Source organism: Phaethon aethereus (assembly GCF_964289735.1).
Source record: "Phaethon aethereus genome assembly, chromosome: 5".
Classification (NCBI taxonomy): domain Eukaryota; kingdom Metazoa; phylum Chordata; class Aves; order Phaethontiformes; family Phaethontidae; genus Phaethon; species Phaethon aethereus.
In genome coordinates, this window is record NC_138579.1 from 34,517,288 (window position 1) to 34,539,329 (window position 22,042).

Consider the following 22,042-nt stretch of genomic DNA (forward strand, 5'->3'; position numbering starts at 1 on the left):
TCATCTACTAAAATTACAGTGTCCTGAATGCTATTCCCTACAGCACCATTAATGATCTCCTGAAGAGAAAGTTTTATAAAAAGGACTTATTTGTTCCTATAATTATGCTGTTATAATTATCCTTTTGGTTATTCCGTCAGTAAATCTGTAATTGTAATATTAATCATAGAAACTGACAAAAGTTTAAGTTGGAAAGGACTTCTACAGTCAGCTAATTCATCCTTACGCTTAGAGCAGGGCTAACTTAGACATTAGACCAGTTTGCTGAGGCCTTGGCAAGCCCAGGTTTGAAGGCCTGCCTGCTACAACCTTACTAGCGCAGCCTTGTATTTAGTTAGCCTTCATTGCTGCAATGGTGAACTTCCAATTTATATTTATATTGCTGACAATCAGGACCTCTAGTTATTTCTTTGCAGATCTACTACCTACATGGTCAGTCCCCGTCCTACACTGTTGCACGGGACTATTTCGTCCTAGCTGCAGGACTTTTCCTTCATTTCTGTTCCATTTCATGAGGCTCCTGTTATCAATTGCTCGTCTAGGTATCTCTGAATGGCACCCCTGCCCTCTAATGCATCAACCACTATCCAAATCACTCATCCACAATCCTGTTAAGCATGTATTCAATCCCATTGTCCAAGTTGTTGTTGATTAAGATGTTAACAATATCATCCCAAGTATCAATCCCAGAGGAACACTACTGAAACTTTGAACTGTTGAGTACCACTTTTTTTCTTCCACCCACTGGAAGCTTCAAGTATTCTACCCCCATATTACTATAAATGGTATAATGTAATATACTGTTGTTGAATCAACAACAATTTGTTTTTGTCGTCTACTTGGACTTTAGTAAACAGCATCTCCCACAGCATTCTCCTAGAGAAACTGGTGGCTCATGGCTTTGACAGGTATACTCTTTGCTGGATGGCTGAGCTCAGAGCGTCATGGTGAACAGCATTAAATACAGCTGGTGGCCGGTCACAAGTGGTGTTCCCTGGGCTCTGCAGAGGGATTTGGACAGGCTGGATCAATGAGCAGAGGTCAACTGTATCAGGTTTAATAAGGCCAAGTGCCTGCACTTGGGTCACAACAACCCCATGCAAACGCTACAGGCTTGGGGAGGAGTGGCTGGAGAGCTGCCCGGTGGAAAAAGACGTGGGGGTCCTGGTTGACAGCCGGCTGAATATGAGCCGGCAGTGTGCCCAGGTGGCCAAGAAGGCCAACAGCATCCTAGCCTGTATTGGAAATAGTGTGTCCAGCAGGAGTAGGGAAGTGATCGTGCCCCTGTACTCAGCACTAGTGAAGCCACACCTTGAATCCTGCATTGTTTTGGGCCCCTCACTACAGGAAGGATGTTGAGGTGCTAGAGAGTGTCCAGAGAAGGGCAATGAAGCTGGTGAGGTGTCTGGAGCACAAGTCTTATGAGGAGCGGCTGAGGGAACTGGGGTTGTTTAGTCTGGAGAAGAGGAGGCTGAGGGGAGACCTTATCGCTCCCTACAACTACCTGAAAGGGGGTTGTGGTGACGTGGGTGTTGGTCTCTTCTCCCAAGTAACTAGTGATAGGACAATTGGAAATGGCCTCAAGTTGCGCCAGGGGAGGTTTAGACTGGATATTAGGAAAGATTTCCTTACTGAGAATGGTCAAGCATTGGAACAGGCTGCCCAGGGAGGTGGTGGAGTCGCCATCACTGGAAGTGTTCAAAAAATGTGTAGACATGGCACTTCAGGACATGGTTTAACAGGCGTGGTGGTGTTGGGTTGATGGTTGGACTTAATGATTTTAAAGGTCTTTTCCAACCTTAATGATTCAGTGATTCTGTGAATCACAAAAAGAAAAGACGGGAAGAAAGCAAATAAACAACTTATCAGCTATATGTATGTGGAAAAGCAGTATTTTAAAAGGTTAACTGTATCTTTAAGAATCGTACCATGATTTTGTTCAATCCCTGATTCACTAATAGGAATTTTCTGACATCTTTCTATCTTCATCCTTCTTCAGCTTATCTTCTTACAAGGATAATCCATGTATCCCTAAATGCATGGATTCCTTCATATATGCATTTTGTTTAACAACAGCTAAGCATGCTTTCGGAAAACTGCAACCAGTCAGATAGCTCCTTCTCTTGCAGTGAAGCTGAAAATGGCCCAATAGAGCTTAGCACACAATTTGTAGCAGATAGCTTTAAAAGCAGGAAGTGGTGCTGGAAGTAGTTTGTCTATTATGTATACCAGGCAAGATTGCCTGTCTACTTAAACTAAGTCTTCTTAGAAAGGAAACATTAAAACCACTGCAAGCATCACTGCCTTAAACCAGATGCAAGACTTTTTATTTCCACAGTACTTACCCGTTAATTTATCATGCCTTGATGATCAGAGAAATGACAGGAAAAAATGGTTTCTTTTAAGGTGAGTAAACACACAAGAAAAAGAACCTAACTCTGATCAAGTTATAGGTATCTGGACATTGGAATCAGAGAGTAAGAACACTCTTTTGGTTTTTATGTTTGTGATACTGAGTTCAGACAGCATGGAGGAGAAAACTGAGAAAAAGGCGTCTGAAAGATGGCTGAAACTGGGATTTGGCAACTGTCAGAGGGAAAGAATTGAGGTCACAAGGAAAAGCTACAGGATTCAACAGACATAATCAAGTCATAGATGCATATATGTCTGTATGTGTCCAAAATACATTATGTCACCATCAAAAATTATTGTAGAATATTAGAGTACAAAAAATTCTACTGTGGCAGTTTATTTGTTCATTTCCAGATAGAAAAACATTAAGAACCGTTGCCAAAGCAAACAAGCTGTAAGTGTAAACAGACACTAACATACTAGAAGAACATCTGGTACAAACACCATCAACTTTCCACATATTCTTAGACACGTATTTGTGGTTAGTGTTTCAGCTGCACTGGGCTTTTTTAAAAATTATTTTTTTAATGAACTATGCTCACAGTTCATAAATGCTCAAAGAATGGTCTCACAAAATCAGTAATCATGAATAAGCTCTCAGTATAAATTTCTCATTCCAAACACTGCTTTGCAGTGCATCTTCATGTTCAACTCCCTGATGTGCAACTGTGCTGTTATCTTTTCTGAAGACAGTAAGTAAGCTGTTTCCATACCAATCCACTGCTAAAACAGAATTAAAACATTAAAATAAAATAATAATCTGATAAACAACAGTGAAAAGTAAAAACATGAAGTACTTTTAGCAAAAATACTGAGCTACTACCCATGACTAGCACAAATTGGTCTGGTGCCCACTGCGGAACAAAGAGGAGGAAGGCAAACCATGTACCATCACATACTCCCAGACTGAATAGCCTAGACAGGCTGTGTTACTACTATTAGAAGAATGTAATCAGAACACTTGTTCTACATTACTGAGATTAGCAGTATAGCCTTTACAATAACTCTGACAAAGTTTAGATTCCAGTTGCTGATGTAGACATTGAGATTGGCAGAGGATTCTGCACCAATAAAACAGGTGGACCAAGAAAAACACATTAAATTATCTCAGGTTTTCCTTAATTATAAGAAAGTCAGCCATATTGTATCTTACAACAGTTTATGTCTACTTCTTGCAAGTAGAAACACTGAAGTTGTTTTTAAAGAATGTTAATCCCAAAAGAGGAAGAATGTTTGATTTTGCTTTGAAAATCATAATTTCATTCTGCCCCTGTTGTTTGGTGTCTATCAGATTGAGGTTAGGACATTCTCATGGTAAATTTCAAATTTTTACTTTTTGTCCTCATAGCACTGTTGTCAGGATCCTGCAAGGCCCTTACAGAATTAAAGTGATGCTCTGCTGAGTGATTTGTTGAGCCTGAAGTGTGAATTCCATAATTTGCATGAACTACCTACACCTTTCCGCTGCCAGCTCTGCTCTTACAAGCCAGTGCACATCAATCCCAACTTGCAATACCCTGAGTATTACAGTCCTTGGCCTATTCTGAACGGAGCAAAACACCATGCTAAAATACATGATCATTCCCCAGCATCCACAAAACTTTGTATTGGACTGAAAAGACAACAATGGTTGTCAAGCAAATGACAAACAAAATCTACAGATACGCAACATAAGAGTAATAACCATTTACCTTTTTAAGATTATTAAGCTTCTTTTCCTTAAACATGCAAAACTGATCAACATTTCATCATCATAAAATTAGTATAATTTCATATTATTTTTGTTGACTATAAAGATTAAAACCTCACCTTTGTTCCTTCTTATTTTATTCTGGAAAATATATTTTATTCCTAAAACATACTAAAGCGCTTTACTTGTGCTGGTGACATTAAGAGCTTAATACCTGCCCATACATAGTCCAAGGAAGTTCTGAAAACCCACCTAAAGAAGATTTTAGTTTTGGAAAATTCACATATTAGAAGATACAAGATCCGTAACTTTAATTAATAAATTTTCAAAAGCAAATACATTATTTATGCACTTATGCATTCCTCTATGATGTAATCTTATGAAAAGGTTTTATAGTTGATATCTTTTATATGGTATTTTAGAAAGAAAAGCATTATTTAAACATAAAACACATTTACTGAAATAATAAAAAAAAAAGAATATTCTGTTGATATTTACTGGATCAAGCTCTGCAGAACAGAGAGTTACCAAATATTACCAAAAAGTCAAAGATTCTTAGCAAGATAAAACCAGGATAACGTTAAATATTGATACTCAGATGAAACATGTTGGTGGTAGTAGTAAGACAAATCTGGTAAAGGAAAATTAAAACTATTGCTGGCATGTATATTACCAACTCCCCATACAGGCGTTCATGGGACTGTTCATTGGGTTACTAAAGCAGTTTTCAATTCATACTCTTTTCTGAATTTAGTTTCTGCTAGCTCCAGGACAGTAATAAAGATTAGTTACAATGATATATCAGAGAAGTTTCTCCAAATACAAAGGTGCAAAGCTTATTAAATTTTGTCTTTGCAGGACTATGCATGATGTGATACAATTATGACTGTGAAGGTGTAAGACTGAATGGAAAAAAGTTTAATAAACCAGCTTTCTGCTTTCTCAAGAAAAAACAGATATACACAGATGATAAAAACCCACCCTACTATAACCACAAGATTAACACAGTAGTTATCTACCAATGTTTCCTCCTGCACATGAAACAAATTCCACATAAGCTTCTGAAGCAAAATACTACTCCTGAAATTTTCTGTAAAATGGTACAAAGACAAAACAAAGTACAATTCCATGGCCATTATGCTAGGTGCATTTGCATACTGAAAGAAGTTTCAGGAAACTTAAACAGATGCCATAAGATGTTGCTTAAATCAGTTTGTACAACACAATAATTTGGACTGGACAACATATTACCTAAAAGGAGTATTGGTAAAAAAGGGATACATACATTTTTGCAACAGAAAAGGTGGGACACTTCATCAGTTGTCAGAACAGTACTAGCTGGGCAAGAGGTACCATATTAGGAAAAAAAGCTTTTTATTTGAATTTTTGGCCCACTTTTCCATGATACTTTACTGCCTCTTTTTCATACTTTTAAATAGTATGTAATATTCTACTCAGTTTGTTACTAATCTGAAAAAAAGAACAGTTCTTCAACCTTGCTGTACTTCTAAATGGTTAAGCAGTACCAAGAGCTTCAAGAGGGATTTCATTAAATAAGCATTTTAGGATTGACTTACCTATAAAAAAGTTTGAACTTGCTTGCTCTAAACAAATATTTTTCAGATATCCTCAGATGTTCCTAAATTGTGTTTATATTGCAGGTAGATTATAAAAGTTTATGTGTGACACAATTATTTGGTCTAATTATAATATACAACAAAAGTAGGTTGTTCTTGAGATTCTCTGCAAAGAATAATTTAACCTGTCTTTTTGATCACAAAATAAGAGACTGATGTGGGTTAAGTTTTTGTTTTGTCCAGAGGTTTTAAAAATATAAATGAAAAATGCTCATTTTTAATTATTTTTTAACACATTTTCTTTTGCACATTCATGTGGGAGAGAAGGAGACTTTATAACTGTACTCATTTCAGTAAACTGACATATAGTTCACATGAAGTAACAAAGATTCCCTACCTTGATGGACTGACTGTAAGGTCCAATGCTAGCAGGTGCCCAGTGGGAAATGCTCTGTACATGCATGACCAGTTTTTCATCACGTAACACGTCATCCGTTGCAATGTCGTACTTATGTGCAAGGCAGTCAATGCAAAACAGTACTCCATCAGGTAACAGGGTTTCCACACATACTCTGAAAACACAAGACAATTATTTTTTCAAACAGAAAGTTTGCTTGCACCAACTTTCAGCATTTATTTTCAATGGTTTTTTTGTTTGGATACTATGCTATGAAATTTTATCAGGAATATAAAACAAAAGCTATCATATCGCAATAACCTGCTAGCATTTACACTGTTATCTCCTCTCCAAATAATGATCAACTTCAGACTTCCAGCAAGATAATTTCTATTACCACAAAGAAACTAGCACCATAGCCAATGGCTCATTTCCATTTGGTTATTTTTATGATGTCTATTACTTTATTAAGAATACATGAGTTCTTTTATCAAATAACCTTGACCACAGAACTCTGGAAATGCCAGCTAAGTTATGCTAAGCAGTCTTCAGACTGAGTGTATCGTTGTCATATTCTCACCTCCACACATTTTTCACTGAATCTCCTTCTAATGGTTCAACTAGAGGTTCAGATTTCTAAAAAGCAGCAGCTTATTGAACACCCTTCTCACATGTTATCTCATCGTGCAATGCTGAGTGTATTTTTCTGTTATACTTCAATCTGCATGACAGACACACACTTATGACACGACTGAAAACCTTCTTAAGCATTCATTAAAAAAGTTCACTTCTGTTTGCTCCAAGGAAGACCGAGTGCCTGGATGGACAGACAGACAAACGGTCTGTTGCATGTGGCCAGTGAAAAAGCCAGTGAAAAAAGTGGTGGGTGGGAATCAAGATTTCAAAGCCTGAAAAATTATTATATTTGCAGTCCATGCATAAAAAAGTCATTTAGCTCCCAGCAGGAATCCAACAAAAAATTACTTGTTCTCTTTACATATCATATAACATAACCTTACACAATTCTTCTCATCTTGCTTATTTCTTTCAAGAAAACTATTTTTCTCCCCTCCTCCCACATGCAAATACAGTATTTTTTCCTCATTACCATCATCATAAGCATAGATGAATGGATTTTCTGCTTGGGCTGGTAAATTTTCAAGACAATTTTGCAAATTTAGTGCAGATCCACACCCTTAAGTCAGTGCTTCCAGCATATTGCTTGTGAGAACTCCCACAACCAGGTCTCTGTGCATAATGCAATGATGCAGCCATGCAAGCTGCTGTATAATTTTTTTTTGGACAACATGCAATAAATCTATTTGTTCCATAAAAAGAAACATAAAAAGACATTTTCCTGCAACTTCATAATCTGTCTACCTGTTATGTTAGTGATGGAAGACTATGTGGCTGGCTATGCAAATGTGGAGGCTTAAAACATGCAGCAGCATGAGAAATGAAGGAAGAGAAATCAGGAGAAGTTAAGTGTCATAAAGAGAACTTAAGATACATGGGAGTGGAGATTAATTTTGTGTAATAATAGCTGGGACTAGATCCCTCCTCTGAAGATACACACAACCAACGCTCCATTCCTCTCTGATTTAGTAATCTGGCCTACAATCAGCATCTCAAAGAAGCTTCTTCCTGTGCTCCTTCAGTATCTTCTGACACCCAGACAGTGTGGAAGAATGTGAATCTATGATGACATACATTAATCTTAACAATGCCTTTTAGCTATTTGTCACACTACACTTAAAATTCACATGCCTATACTACACCTCCTATTGTGTAATAAGAGTATAAAATATAGTATTTTACATTAGAAAATTGCTAAACTGTTCCTTTTAAAAATATGAACCTGATGTGAGGCCTGACCTCACAGTTGACCCTGCTTTCAGCAGGGGATTGGACCAGATGATCTCCAGAGGTCCCTTCCAACCTGTATTAACCTATGATCCAAGCTCAATTTTTCAAGCTATAGCAATTCTGCATACTGACCATATTATCTCAGATGCTTAAGAACATGAAATACTGTAATAAGAAATAAGACCTTTTGACAAAGGCAATAAAGAATATACAAATGGAAAATCAATTTTAACATACAACTTTAAAAAAAAACACAGAACAAAAATTTCATGGGCTAGGTGTTTGTTATGCAATTTCCAATGAAAAAAAAAACCACCACCACATTCAAATAACACAAATACCACATACTGCATACCTAGACCATCAAGCTGTTTCATTATGTCAGAGGTGGACTTGAATGTAATTTTGAAGATTCTGTATAACAGATATTAAAAAGCTATGATTTGAGGATCTGTGAATGAAATTGTTAGCATCAGTGTATTCAGAAGTCTGAAATAATGTCTTTTCATACTTGCATTCTTACTGGGTACATAAGTGCAGCTAAGCTACCCACTAACAATCATTATCTTATGGAAATACAAGGCATTAAGAACAACCACACTGGATCAAGCAAAAGATCCATCTAGTCCAGTATTCATCTTCAACCACAGCCAAGTGCATTATGCAGGGGAAGAAAAGGAACAGCTAAGTATATATGGGTACTGTCTTGAAAGGACTCCCAGTATCTCATGATGTGCACCGTGGGCTTGTCCTCAGCTAATGATTTGGCTTTTGTATGTAACAAAATAAACAGATGAAGGGGAATAACATTTGTTACAAGGACCTAAAAGGTTCCAAACCTCATCACTTTTAGGAAGACTTAATAGTCATTGATAGTAAGGCTTCAGTAAGGCTTTTGACAGTCTCCCATAACATCCTCATAGAGAAGCTGTTGATGTATGGGCTGGATAAGCAGACAGCGAGGTAGACTGGAAAATGGCTGAATGGTCAGTCCCAGAAGAGATTAGTGGCACAAAGTCTTGCAGGTGGCTAGTAACTAGTGGTGTACCCCAGGAGTCAACATTGGGTCCAATCCTGTTCAACATCTTCATTAATAATTTGGATGATGGGGCAGAGTGTACCATTGGCAGGTTTGCAGATGATACAAAACTGGGAAGGATGGCTGATACACCAGAGGTTTGTGTTGCCATACAGATGGATCTCAACAGGCTGGAGGAACAGACACATAGGAACTTCATGAAGTTCAACAAGAAGTTGAAAGTCCTGCACTTTCCTGGGAAGAAGAAACCCATGGTCCAGTATATTGGGGGCCCAACTGGCTCAAAAGCAGCTTTGCAGAGAAGGACCTGGAGGCTCCTGATGGACACCAAGTTGAACATAAGCCAGCAATGTGCCCTTGTGGCAAAGAGGGCTGATGGTATCCTGGGCTGCATTCAGAGTGGCATTGCCAGCAGGTCAAGGGAAGCAAACAAACAAGAAAAACAAATAAAATCCCACCAATACAAAAGAGTTGTCCGTTCAATCAAGTCACAGAGAAGAACTAAGACTTGCAAAAAATGTATTATTCTTCTGTAAGTCCATAAGGGGGGTGCATTTATAAACCTTATGGTATATATTAAGGGCAGAATTTCCAACCCTAGTGTTTCTGAGTTGAGCAGCACTGATGTGATTACTTCAAAAAGCAGCAAAAGTCTACTTCTAAGTCTGTGAGGCACAAACATTTGAACAAAAGCTTCATGAATATGGTAAAAATAATTCAGTATATTACAGTGTATCATAAATATACTATAGCAGTAGTCTAATCCTACCTTGCTGGTGGACACAAATCAAATTCTGTCACATAAACTGAATTTATAACATTGAAATCTTTCATGCTCTTCATATACAGATGAACCAAAATAATATCCTTCAGTTTCAATCCCTCTGAAGTCATATTAGCTGCAGGATAAAAATAATATAGCTGTTAAAGACAGAATATTTTAAATGTGTGTAGAAAGACAGCATAGGCATCCTGGTTTTGTTCAGCAAAATCAACTGGTAATAACAGTTGTCTGAACATGACTGAAGGCTTTGCAACATACTACCTTTCCCCACATAATACCTATTTTTTTCATGAAATTTTTTCTCATGTTAGTTTTCCAAATATACAGAAACAGAATACAAATAAATTTTTTCCACCCTGAGCAGTGGTGAATTCTTGCCTCAAGAAAACATATCATGCATTAATGCACATAGATATGTTACTGTCCAAATTCCTCCAAATTCCTTGTATGTGTAAGTTTTATTATCTCTTTTTTTTTATTTTCAGTCCATGACAGCTAGTAATCTATACAGGACTTTGAATCACAAAAGTACAGAATGGGAAGGGACAATAAGAGGTCCTTCAGTGCATCACCCTCTTCAAAGAAAAGATCAAATATTTATATGCTATTCTAGAGGGATGCTTGTCTACACTGTTTTTAAGAACCCTCACTGCAGTAATAATCTCCACATAAACAAAAGTTGTAAGTGGCAAGACAGACAATAGGAAACAGAATTGGCCACAGGAGAAATGAAGAAAAAATGAGAGCAGAAGAAAGTTCAACCAGTTAAAGAAAAGATACTGGGAAGTTAAGATCATCTAAATGTGTATGTATGGAAGATTCCAGTCGTAGCACTTAAGGAGAATGTATTACTCTTATATAGTCAATACCATAATAAGATACGTGAATCAGCTCTGCACTGTGGACCTTTTGTAACTCATCAGCAATAGAAACTAAAAGAAGACAAAATATTCTCTGAATATAGAACATATATAAAACAGAGTCCCATGTGACCTGACTTAAATGACCTATGTAAAGCTCTTCTCAGTGTAACTTTGGGGATCTTGTCCTTTAATGTTACAGTGTGTATCTGTATATACCTACATATTTGTTTTTCGGTGGAGAAGTAAAAGAATATAAAGACAATCTCTGTTGGCTGTTGCCTTAGTGAGAAACAAATATTTTTTGTGTAAATCTTTTCTGTGCTTTTAAAGATAGCTCAGGAGTTGGCACAGATCCATAAAGGTTAGTTTGGTCACACCAATACCGAATTTTGTTCTACATGTCTCAGCTTTACTTAGTCATACTGCCATTAGTGTTGGCAACCTGAACAGTGGAATTCTCATTGACAGAAAAGGAAGCGTGTCCTAAGTGATATAAGAGATTATATAGCAATTGACATAGAACTCCTATGAAGTCAAGATACATCTCCAGAAATATCAGCTGAGAAATTAGTACACAATGATAATTTTGTCCAGAAATATAAATGTATTTGAATGCTGCCTGACAGCAATCACTAGGTCAATACCAGCTGCTATGTCATCAGTCAAGGAGGAAATAAGGACATTTTTCAAATTTCCAACCAGCATTTTAGTCAAGAAGAGTTTTGGCCTGCAGTTAAAAGTTCTGCAGCATTATATGAAATGCCGGAGGGGGAAAAAAAAAAACCAACAAACTGACACCCCCCCAGGTCTAAATTTAAAATGCATAAGCCAACAAACTAACCCTAATTTGTGGACATGTAACAGCATTAGAGCAAGTTGAAGGCAAAGAGATTTGGATAAATCCGTAATTTCCAGCTTTATTTTAAAAGTTCTTCTTAGAGTAAGTAAAAGTACAATCCCCTTTTCCTCTGCATGAATTAGAGGAATGATGGGAAATAATTTCTCCCTAGCTTGTAAGCAGAATAAGATTGATCTCCCAAAGCACTCTACCTAGTAGAAAGGCAGAAATGATGAACCAGTGACCAACCCACCACTTGGGTTCTTGACAACAAGTTCTGTTTCCCAAGAAGAGGACTCTTACACAGCACATCTGAAGGATGTACAGGGAAACCACACAGCCTGTTGAATTTCAAGCCATTCACTGTTCCTAATTATTTATAAAATATGATCAGGTGAGACATCCTTATTTAGGCAGAACTGCCTAAATAGAACTGACCTAAAAGCTACCACTGGCCAAAGTACAGCTTAATTTTTTAAAATGGGTTATCCAGGATTCTTAGGTTGAGATCCACAAAAGACATTATCCAAACTGTCTATAGGAAGTCAAATTTTTGACTAAATTTTCATGTAATGAAAAATCTATGTAGTTTCCTTCAAGCCTATAAAGCTTTGCCATGGTACAGGCTCCACAAGAGCTGTTTTATATAAAAGCACTGCAATCTTCACCATGTTCCAATCATATCTAAAGAAAAGTTTAACAAAAATAGTTTAAGAAAATAAATGTAAACAGTAATGTACTGCATTCCCTTCTGATCTTGGCTTCACAGGGGAAATTCCACCCACTTTATGGAACAACCAAGTTTCATAACGTCTAGCAATAAATTTCCATTTCTGAATCCTTTTGGCAGCACTTATCCTCTTTCGAGGATTAAATGAGTTAACCCAGCAAAGAGGTTAAAAGGACTGTGCCTATTCCATTCTCACAGCACTGAAGACTGAACTGCTGTATAGATCGTAAGTACGAGTTGAGAAAAAGCCTTGTGCATATTTGCAGATCACTTAAGTTCTCAGAAACAAATTGTTTCTTTTGTCATGACAGAACCATAATTCATTTGGTCTTCCACACCCACTTCCAAAAAGAGAAAAAGGAAAGGAAATGTGAGAACTGACATTTTCTACCAAGGATCAGAAAATTACTTTTTTTTACTATAGTACAGCTAATGCAAGTAATTTGCCGAAAGCAATAGGCTACTCTACTAATCAGAGACACAATCTTTTCTGACAGAAGCTACGGCAAAAATATATAATGTTTGTTCTGGCACATTTCCATTCAAATATAATGAGAACAAAATAAAACATTACACAACCCTTTTGCTTCAATTTACAGATCATGCTCAGAAGATTTACACTAAATACTATTGTCTTTTACTAAATGTTTGATCACATCCACCTTGCTGACTTCCAAGCAATCAAAAACTAGCTTAATGACCTTCTGCAGAGTGTAACTTCTTTTCTTCTGGAAAAAAAATTCCAGGGTTTCTTTATCATTCTATATTCAATCATGAATACTCAGATGCACATACAAAAAATAAGATATTATAGGACAATACTTGACGCAAATTCATGGACAAGAACATGAGCCTACCCATTTAGATACTAAAAATTATTTCCATTTTTATGAATGAAAAGAAGCCTGTATAAACATGCTTTACTTAGAATTTAGAATGGAAAAAATATACAAAACAAAAATGTGAACATTTTCTTTTATATGTCAGTATCTTGTAAGGGGAGGAGAGTAAGTAACCTGGATTTCATGATTCCCAAGATAGCAATTTTTCCTTTACATTAAGAATATAAATGAGATTTACTGCTACTGACCTAATCCTAGATCCCAAAATGTGCAATAGCTTTCTAGAAAACTTAATTTAAAATTATGGTAGCTACAAAAGTGCTTTAGCAAGTAGACAGCATCCACAGCACACATGCACAAACAGTATGTATTGCAAGAAAGCTATAAAGGAAGTTATAAAGTAAGTACTGTGGAAATAGTGTGGTTACAGTGATATGAACACTATTCTGGCTTTCTAGGGTCTTCAAAAGCCCGTCAAATTATGATGTGTTTAATAGTAAAGCTGGCAGTCTTGTTATCAATGATTCCAATCAAATGCAAAATGAGATGCCAAACTGACAACCACAACATTTAAAGTTATAAAACCGTACGACAATACAGATTCTTACTTAATACCATATTAAAAACAGCACAGTTAACAGCAGATAATGCATGAACTAAATAAAGCACCTTGGAGAGAAGAAAATGCTTCCCGTGCTGCCTCTTGAGCATTTTTGCCTTTTGATGGAAGGAAGTGGGCAGTGATACCTGAAAACCACTGGTAACCACTCAGGGATTTTCCTGAACTTCCAAATGTCTTAGCTATGGGAAATAAAGAACAGCACTATGATGATAATAATGAAAGATTTCAGATTAATCTAGAATATAATTTAAATTGTTTAAGTAAGAAGAAAAAAAGTAAACATCACAAAGTGTAAAAGCATCTTCAAAAGTATTTACAGACAAACAGATATAAACCAAAAACTTAAGATGAGGTGTGCTGGTAACAAAGCTTCCAAATGCTACTTGACAAATCCTTCTCCAACACTGCCTTCAGAAAATATGCCTGCAAGTAGTATTTAGCTGAGAATTTCAGTACGTTGTCTCCTCCATTCCATTTTTGCTGATCTCTTAGAATTTTTCTACCTGTTTTGATACAGACTTGGCACAAGACGTGACACTGAAAAGCTAACATTTTCAAAAGTATCTAAGTGACACAGGAACAGATTTTTAAACTTATATGCCAAATTTTAATGAAGTTAAGTGTTTTAACCTGGTTCTGATCATCTTAGAAAATGCATAACATGTTTAGACATTTTTTAACATCCCACCAGGCACTTATCCATACACAAGAGCTTATATACCATTCAATATCAAACACTGTTACACTATGAAACTTAGTTTTCAGGAAAAGTTTCCTAATCTTTGGATGTAGGGTGGCACTGATGCTGTGGTACTTCAGTGAGGCACCAACCCATGAACTCAGGTTTATCTTGCATTAATCACCTCATATTTGAGGCAGTGCTACTATTAGGCATTTGATTAGTTTCTGCAGCTCACCTAAGAGACAGTAACTTGTCAGGCTGCTAAACTCGATCATGCATGGTTGCTGAGGTTGCTAGGGTGGGGACAGATTCACACACTATGTAAGCAAGTTGAACTGTTGTGTTTTGTACTTCATTTTAGAGCTTGCTTTTCTATCTTCAATTTAAAAACAGTAGAGTATGGGTACAGGTGTGGTTAGACCTTTTAAATAAAACTCAATCCCTCCACTCAAATGAATGGTTCTATTACAGTAATTTCATTCAGGCAAACAGAACACATCAATGTGTGTTTTCTGAAAGAGAGAAAGAAAAAAATGGGCTATGCTCCTTCTGTAAAATAACTTGAAAAGCTTAATTACTACAGACCTATTGATTCTTATCAGAAAACTGCGTCGTATTAGGATCTCTCTTTTTTTTCAGACTGGTTATTAAAGGTCACAAGCATTCTTTTTAGGAATGTCCTTATAGTAATTAACAGCATACTCAACCATGGCATGATACATTCAATATTATTTTTCTAATGAAAGCTGTGCAATACTCACTGAAATCCAAGGAATGATGTTTCAAAGACTTCCAGATGACTGGAATGTTTTTCCGTGGTTCATCTGCTTCTGATGAAGGGAAAATAGCGTCATCACTGCAGCCTACCTCACAAGAACAGCTATTGACCATAAATGTACCTGAAGATTCCCCCTGTTTGATACAAACATTATAAAATAAGCAAGCAAGTAAACAGCACACCAAGCAGTATGAAATCAGTACATTTTATCATTCAAATTTTGGGTTTCATCACAAAAAATACTATAGATCAATGGGTACGTAAGCTTAGAACAATTCATGGAAGAACAGCATTAGGATTTTCCACTACTTAGATTGCAGAAACTGGCAGAATACAATGTGCTCCTGTTGACATATCATATGGAATAAAAATGCAGACTTAGTAGTAAATAAGGACAACAGAAATGAAAAACAGGGAGACTCAGGATAAGAGACAGTAAGAATACTATGATGAAGAAACACTATTCCACAATTATATACAGGACAACCATGTTTTCCAAAAATAGCATAAATTAATTGAAAAAAGGAACAAAAGTACAAAAGTAACAATCTGATAATTAACACTGTCATTAAACACTTGAAAGAGAGCAAAAGGCTAACAAGAAAGTTTTAAAACCTGGTGGTGGAACCTTGAATGAATGCAGTCCATGTAAAAAAACCAAAACACCTCTTTCTATTCATCTCACAAAAACTACCCCTTCCATCAAACTCACCATGCTTTGTGATGCTCAGAGTTTTGAGGGCATTTCCCAAGATTTATACATCAAAGTAATTTCTTGACTAGGAAGGAAAGTAATTCACTGTACCTTATCTTCTTCCCAAATGCTTTCTTAGGCCTAGGAAGTGAAAACTACCTGGTGTGCTTTTTCAAGCACAAGACACAGGCAGAGTGTGCACTGATCAGTCTTCCAAAATTCTGTGTTCATTGTATTTTCAAGAAGTTATGTAATTACAGCATACTTTTTAAAATTTATTTTAGAGCAATCAGAACCCCTATACTCTTCGATCTGGTTTTCCAAGGCAGCCTAATCTGCAGAGACTGTTGACTTTGGGATCACTAGCTTGGCTAATACTACTTGTTTTCATCGCAAAACGACATGAATTATTACAGAATTTATCCAGAAACCTTAACCAAACATCAGTGCATGCTGTAACGCCAGATTCTATTGATCAGTTTTCTGCTCAAAGGTCTCAAATTTCATATAATGTCTAAACTATGCATTTTACTGCAGGCTTCTTAAATCCTAAATTCACAAAAATGATGATAAAGACAAACAAAGCAGGAAAAAAGTTGAAAAAATATGAAGCCTTTGGCAATCCTTAAATATGGATTCGAAACTGCTGAATATTCTTTTAGCTCACAAATTAGTGTACTATCTATAGAATTTCCATGCAAAATGTCTATGAAGAAGAATATTAACATTATAGAGCAAAGCACCCGTAAGGTCACCTGAAGTTTGACCCTCTACATTCTCTGCTTTTTAATAATTAGATCTCATCAGGCTGTCAAACAAAATCAGATATATTAAAAAATTACTAATCAAATTTGAATATACACTTTTTATAAAATGGTAGTTTTATTGTATTTTTTCTTTCCTTTGGAAAATAAAACACCTTATTGCAACTTCAAAAGTTTTCTCTTGATATTAAGCCCCCAAAAAAGTAAGGAAAGAAAGGCAGAAAAGTATAGTATGCATCTGAAGTCTGCAATGAAAACTCAGCATTTACATCAATATTTGACTTCACTGGAGAGAAAAAGAATCCAGTTAAGTTAAAGCAGTGTATTTGGAAAGTCTCAGGAAAGGCTAAATTACAAAAAGGTCATTACCTATGAGAGGAAACTCAGCTCTGCTGCCGCTAAAAGGGCTCAAGGGGAATTTTATAAATACTGTAAATACTAAAGCTATGGTCTAAGAGGGACTGATGTTCTTTGATTGGCCCTCATTTTATTCATTCCTCCAAGAAGGGCATGAAAGTCAAGGCAATAAGCTACTTTATGTGAATCAATTGTTCATGAGAGGTTAAAAGAAGTCAACTAAATGTAACATAATAGTGCAAAGATGAAAACTGCAACTTAGCACAAACACAACATGCATTCCAACATTACAACATACAAGCATCCAACAACATCTACCATTTCCCACTCATTGAATTACACCTTTGACTACTGCTGTCGGTTGATATATTCTGCCACTACCCAGAGGGCTGCCTGATAGCCCCTAATGCTTCAGGTATGACTTAGAAAATAAAGAAGCAGGAACACAAATCTGTAATTGAAATAGATCTTAAACTGGATTATGCTACAAGAACCAAGAAAATGACATTTTTTCTATTTTTTTAAAGTTTCTATTTTTTTCATCCCTGAGACATTGCTTTTTATACAGCCTGTACAGCAGCCCGAAGTGCTAAAAGTGCTACCATATAATTCTTGCAAATTGGTGGTTTATTAAATTAGCTTCTTTCACTGGCTAATTTGTAATGTCCTTCATGAAAAAATCAGTTGGCATTGTAGCACGGGCATTCACCAAGTACATTATGTATATTAGTACTATATATTAGTACTACTATATTAGTAGTATGTATATTAGTACATTGGTACATATACAGAGTTTGCACCTCTTGGTCCCACCCCCTAAGTATGCACAGACATGGTGATATGAATGATACTATCACAATGCTGCTTTGGGTTTTGTTTTTACATCACCTGGATTTTAACTGCTAATATGGTACAACAATTTAACTAGGCAAAAAATATGTTAACTGGAAAGGGAAAAGTTCCAGCTTGCCAGCATGATAGCCACTTTGTTTCTAGCTTTTGTTAAGCTTTACATAACTACCTTTTAAGAGATCTAGAGCTACAGATCACTTCTGTAGGTACTATTAGAGACCTGTAACTCCTCTCCATTCCCTAACCTGGAGGACTGAATTTATACGCTCTGCTAGAGAACATGAAAAGAGCACCTATTCCATTTTTATGCCAACTGCGAGAACTGTTCTTCCAACTATGTTTCTAAAAATGTTTTCTGCAAAATGTGCTTCATAAAAAATTCATGGGGATGTAGTGAGACTCACAGACTGTATCACAACTGGTTTGGTGTAACCTACAGAACTCCCCTGTAGTTGTCTAATTTGTTAACATTACAAATATCCCAAACTAACGCCACATAAAATTTTTGTACCATCCGCAGTCACATCCCTTTTTCCTAAATATGTCAAAATTTTAGAAATTGTTTAGCTTACATCAATAGTGCTTCACAAATATAAATAAAATTATACATCTGTGTTTACACACATACATAAACAGCTGGGCAGTTGCAAAATTTTTGGAAACTACCAAGATATACTAGAAAGTCTACAATGTCTCTTACATACACCAAAGACCATAAAAATAATTATAAGCTACTGTTGATTTCAATGCCTATGATACATCACAATGATTCATTCAAGGCTGACTCCCACAATGCTCCAAAAACATAGGTAATCAATCACGTTCTGCAGCAGCACAGGTGCAGGCTACAGCAGAAGTATTAGGTGTGGAACCTGGCACTAGAAGAACAACAGGCTTATTGCCAGCCTAAGTAGAGCTGCCAGACTCTGTTTAGTAGCTATATTCAAATCTCATACAAATGTTGGTCTTCCATTCCTGTTGACAGAGAAAGTAATCTAAGAATTTAAAACTTAAAGTTACAGACTGCCACAAACAGACTAACTTTCCCTGAATAATATTCTCATCACTTTAAAAACAAAAAATCAAGCTTGCTATAATGACATTTTAATTAAATCTTGAAGAACCTATTTTATCACATAACATTTTCATGTTACTTCACAGAAGCAATATATTTTCCCATTTGTTACACTGTTTCTCCCACACCCACTGTACATTGTGATACCAACCTAATTTTGGATCAGAGCCTGCATGCATGCATATGCTTAACTATATTCACATAACTCATGTCATTGATGCAAGTGCGCTCAGAATGGATTTAAGCAAATGCATGAGTGTTCCAAGATCCAAATGCTTCTGTTGAAAAAGCCTTGAAGCTAGGACTTTGACTGATATAGCTGAAATTCCATGAAGTGGTCTTTTATGAAAACAACAGATTGCCTTAAAAATTAGCTTACATTCTCCACTACAGAAACTGGTATGAAAACCTATCACAACACAATTCCAAAACTCATGGTTCTCCCACTGAGAAGCAGCGAGTATACCGTGGGGCAAACAGCTCAGAAGACCTAAGGAGAGACTATGATAATCTCTTTATTCTTTTTGGTGTACCTTGATAACGGAACTCCTTGAGATAAATATAATGAGAGAGACCACATAGATCTCAGTATTTCAAGTACAATACACAGACACATAGGAAAGAAAGTCCTTTACTCTGAAAGACTTTCAAATAAAACCTCTTTATTATGAAACGAGAACAAAAAAATTCTCTTTTCTCAGCTAACTAGACTAATTTTGCAATCAAATGGAGTAGGAAAGAAATTCCTTTATTTATTACCTTACTATTTGAAATAAATCAGTATACAAAAAAATTTTTGCAGTATTTGTTACAAAGTTTTGAAAACATAACTACATGGCTTATCAATATTCTTATAACTCAGAAGGGAAACTAAAGGTTACCTAGGAGAAGTATCATTCAATGATGACAAAGTATTCAAAAAATGCCACACACAATGCCACCAAAAAAACATATTTTGCAACTTGAAATTCCTTCCTGTTCCCCCTGACATCACTTACAAAGTCTAATTCTACAGCTAAAGTCCTGAATGAAGACTAACTAAAGTAAGTTAGGCCAGAAGGAACTGGTCAGAAATAGGCTACAAAGATAAATCAAATCTAACCCGCAGGATCATGCTCCTTTAGTACATGTGGCATGTAAATATCTCCCAAACATCTTTTCTAACTTTTACGGTGTTTTTAAAATAATTTCCAAATTGACCAGTGAAATAGATTTGCTGCTGTTTAACAGGGGCATAACTGTTACAAAACTGTTCTGAAAACACTTCTGAAACGTGTTCCACCCAAAGAGGTCAAGGATCTTTTACAAACAGGAAAACAAATAAGCCTTACAATAGCAATTTATGATAGGTAAATATAATGTTATAGCATGCTATAAGAAAGAGCAGCAGCAGGCATGATTCCTGTATCTCTTATAGGCAAACAGGCTCCTTTCTTCTGCCAAGTGTAGAACAAAAACTGCACGACTCCCTCTAATTCCGGACTACACCTAACTGAAGAGGCTGCAGTTTCGTGGCTTGTATTGTTTGATGTATGTGTGCTCCTACTCACCAGAACTTGGGGAACAAAGTATTCATTATTAAATGTGTGAAAGAGCAAATCTTAAAGCATGAATGATAGCTAATATGTTTACAACTGTCATCAGAAGTACGTTCACATCAGCAGAAGCTCCAACAGCTTTAATTTCTATTTCTTATCATTCAAAAGCCGATGCAACTTAACAAAGTAACAGAATAGTATAACATGGGGAAACTAAAAATGTTTTGCAAGTTCATTGTGTTGTCAAAGTAAAAAAAACGTTTTCATAGTTGTATATTTTCCTAATTGAAAATATTCAAAATTAAATTTGTATAGAGTACAAAAGCCTGTACACTTGATTTAAAGATTCTGTAATATGCTCCAGAAATTGCCTCCCCCTCAGCAAAAAACATTCTACATTTTAAATGTGCAAAGCGACAGTCTTATTGGCAAAGTAAAATACGGATGAAGCTAGCTATCTCTATTATGTACATAGCAGTGGTGACCTTGCTTTTTTTACCATGAAGTAAATGAGGTATTCCTGAATTTTGAGCATTAGTGTTTTTATTAGTATTATTATTTCTCCTTAATACAAAAAAGTTATCTTAACCCATGTTTACCAAACTTTCAATAATGTTTTAATAATAAAATCTTATATTTATTTATCTCTCTTTTCTGTATCACTGGTAATGAAAGAAAAGAGGGTGTATTTAAAAAAACCTTCAATTATTATGCAAAAACACATCTTGAAGTTGCACAGTAATGTATTAAACCAGAACAGTGAGTAAAATGTTACTGTCCCCCAGGCACAAGGGCTCATTTTGCTGCCAGAAACAATCTAAAACAAATTTCTACACAGGCTTTGTAGTTAAACGTGAAGAGATTTAGCTGAAGAAAATGCATTACAGAGGAGGAAAGACAGCAGAGACTAAGATACACTAGCTATAATTGCATAATGATTGTAAAAGTAAATTCAAAGAATGTAAAATTAACACCTGTGGCACATAACAAAGATAAAATGAATATACAATAAAATTTAAAAATATGTTTATCTCAGTTGAAATGATAACAAAACTGATGTCATAATACTTATTAGAATTACACATCACTGTGCAGTCTATTAATGGTTCCTACAAAGTGCTTACACAAGTGGCTACTTTTACACATTGTTCATAATGGAATATTTTTCGCCCAATTTTCAGTAATCCCTTGAAAGCTTGAAACTAAAATTAGTTCTCCTTCTAAAGCAGTTTTTCCCTACAGTGGTTCATTATTGTAGGATTGGCTTTTAAGTGCTGAATTGCTAACTGATAGTTACATTTTCTTCTAGGGCTTGTAAGCACCAAATATTGACAAAAAGTACAGTACTACAGGCATAGCAATCTTGAAGGCATCTCTTTATCGTTACGCAGTTAACTTAGTAACAAGTTATGTTCTGAAAGACTGACTGATTCTCCATAACTTCTTGAAAACCTAGCTTATTTTATTGTAACATAAAATAATCTATAGCCAAAAGATTCTAATACTTTTCCTTATGAGACAGCCACTGCAGAAAATAGGCTATTTTCCTTTTAACTATACAAGACATTAGTTTATATACCAAAATCCAGGGCAAGCCTCTGTAAACCTTATTGCTTTGAGAGTGTGACAGATTTGTCTACAA

General features: G+C 35.9%; 1 protein-coding gene across 2 annotated transcripts in view; it reads right to left on the reverse strand.

Annotated features, from left to right (window-relative positions):
• DPH6 (diphthamine biosynthesis 6) overlaps positions 1 to 22,042 on the reverse strand; it is a gene marked incomplete at both ends in the record, with an annotated part of 215,730 nt that overhangs the window by 113,578 nt on the left and 80,110 nt on the right. For both annotated transcript variants that reach the window (XM_082000737.1, XM_082000736.1), the window contains 4 exons: positions 6,077 to 6,251; positions 9,751 to 9,880; positions 13,708 to 13,839; positions 15,104 to 15,254. In XM_082000737.1, the coding sequence (XP_081856863.1) occupies positions 6,077 to 6,251; positions 9,751 to 9,880; positions 13,708 to 13,839; positions 15,104 to 15,254 (588 nt within the window). The remainder of the gene's footprint in view (positions 1 to 6,076; positions 6,252 to 9,750; positions 9,881 to 13,707; positions 13,840 to 15,103; positions 15,255 to 22,042) is intronic.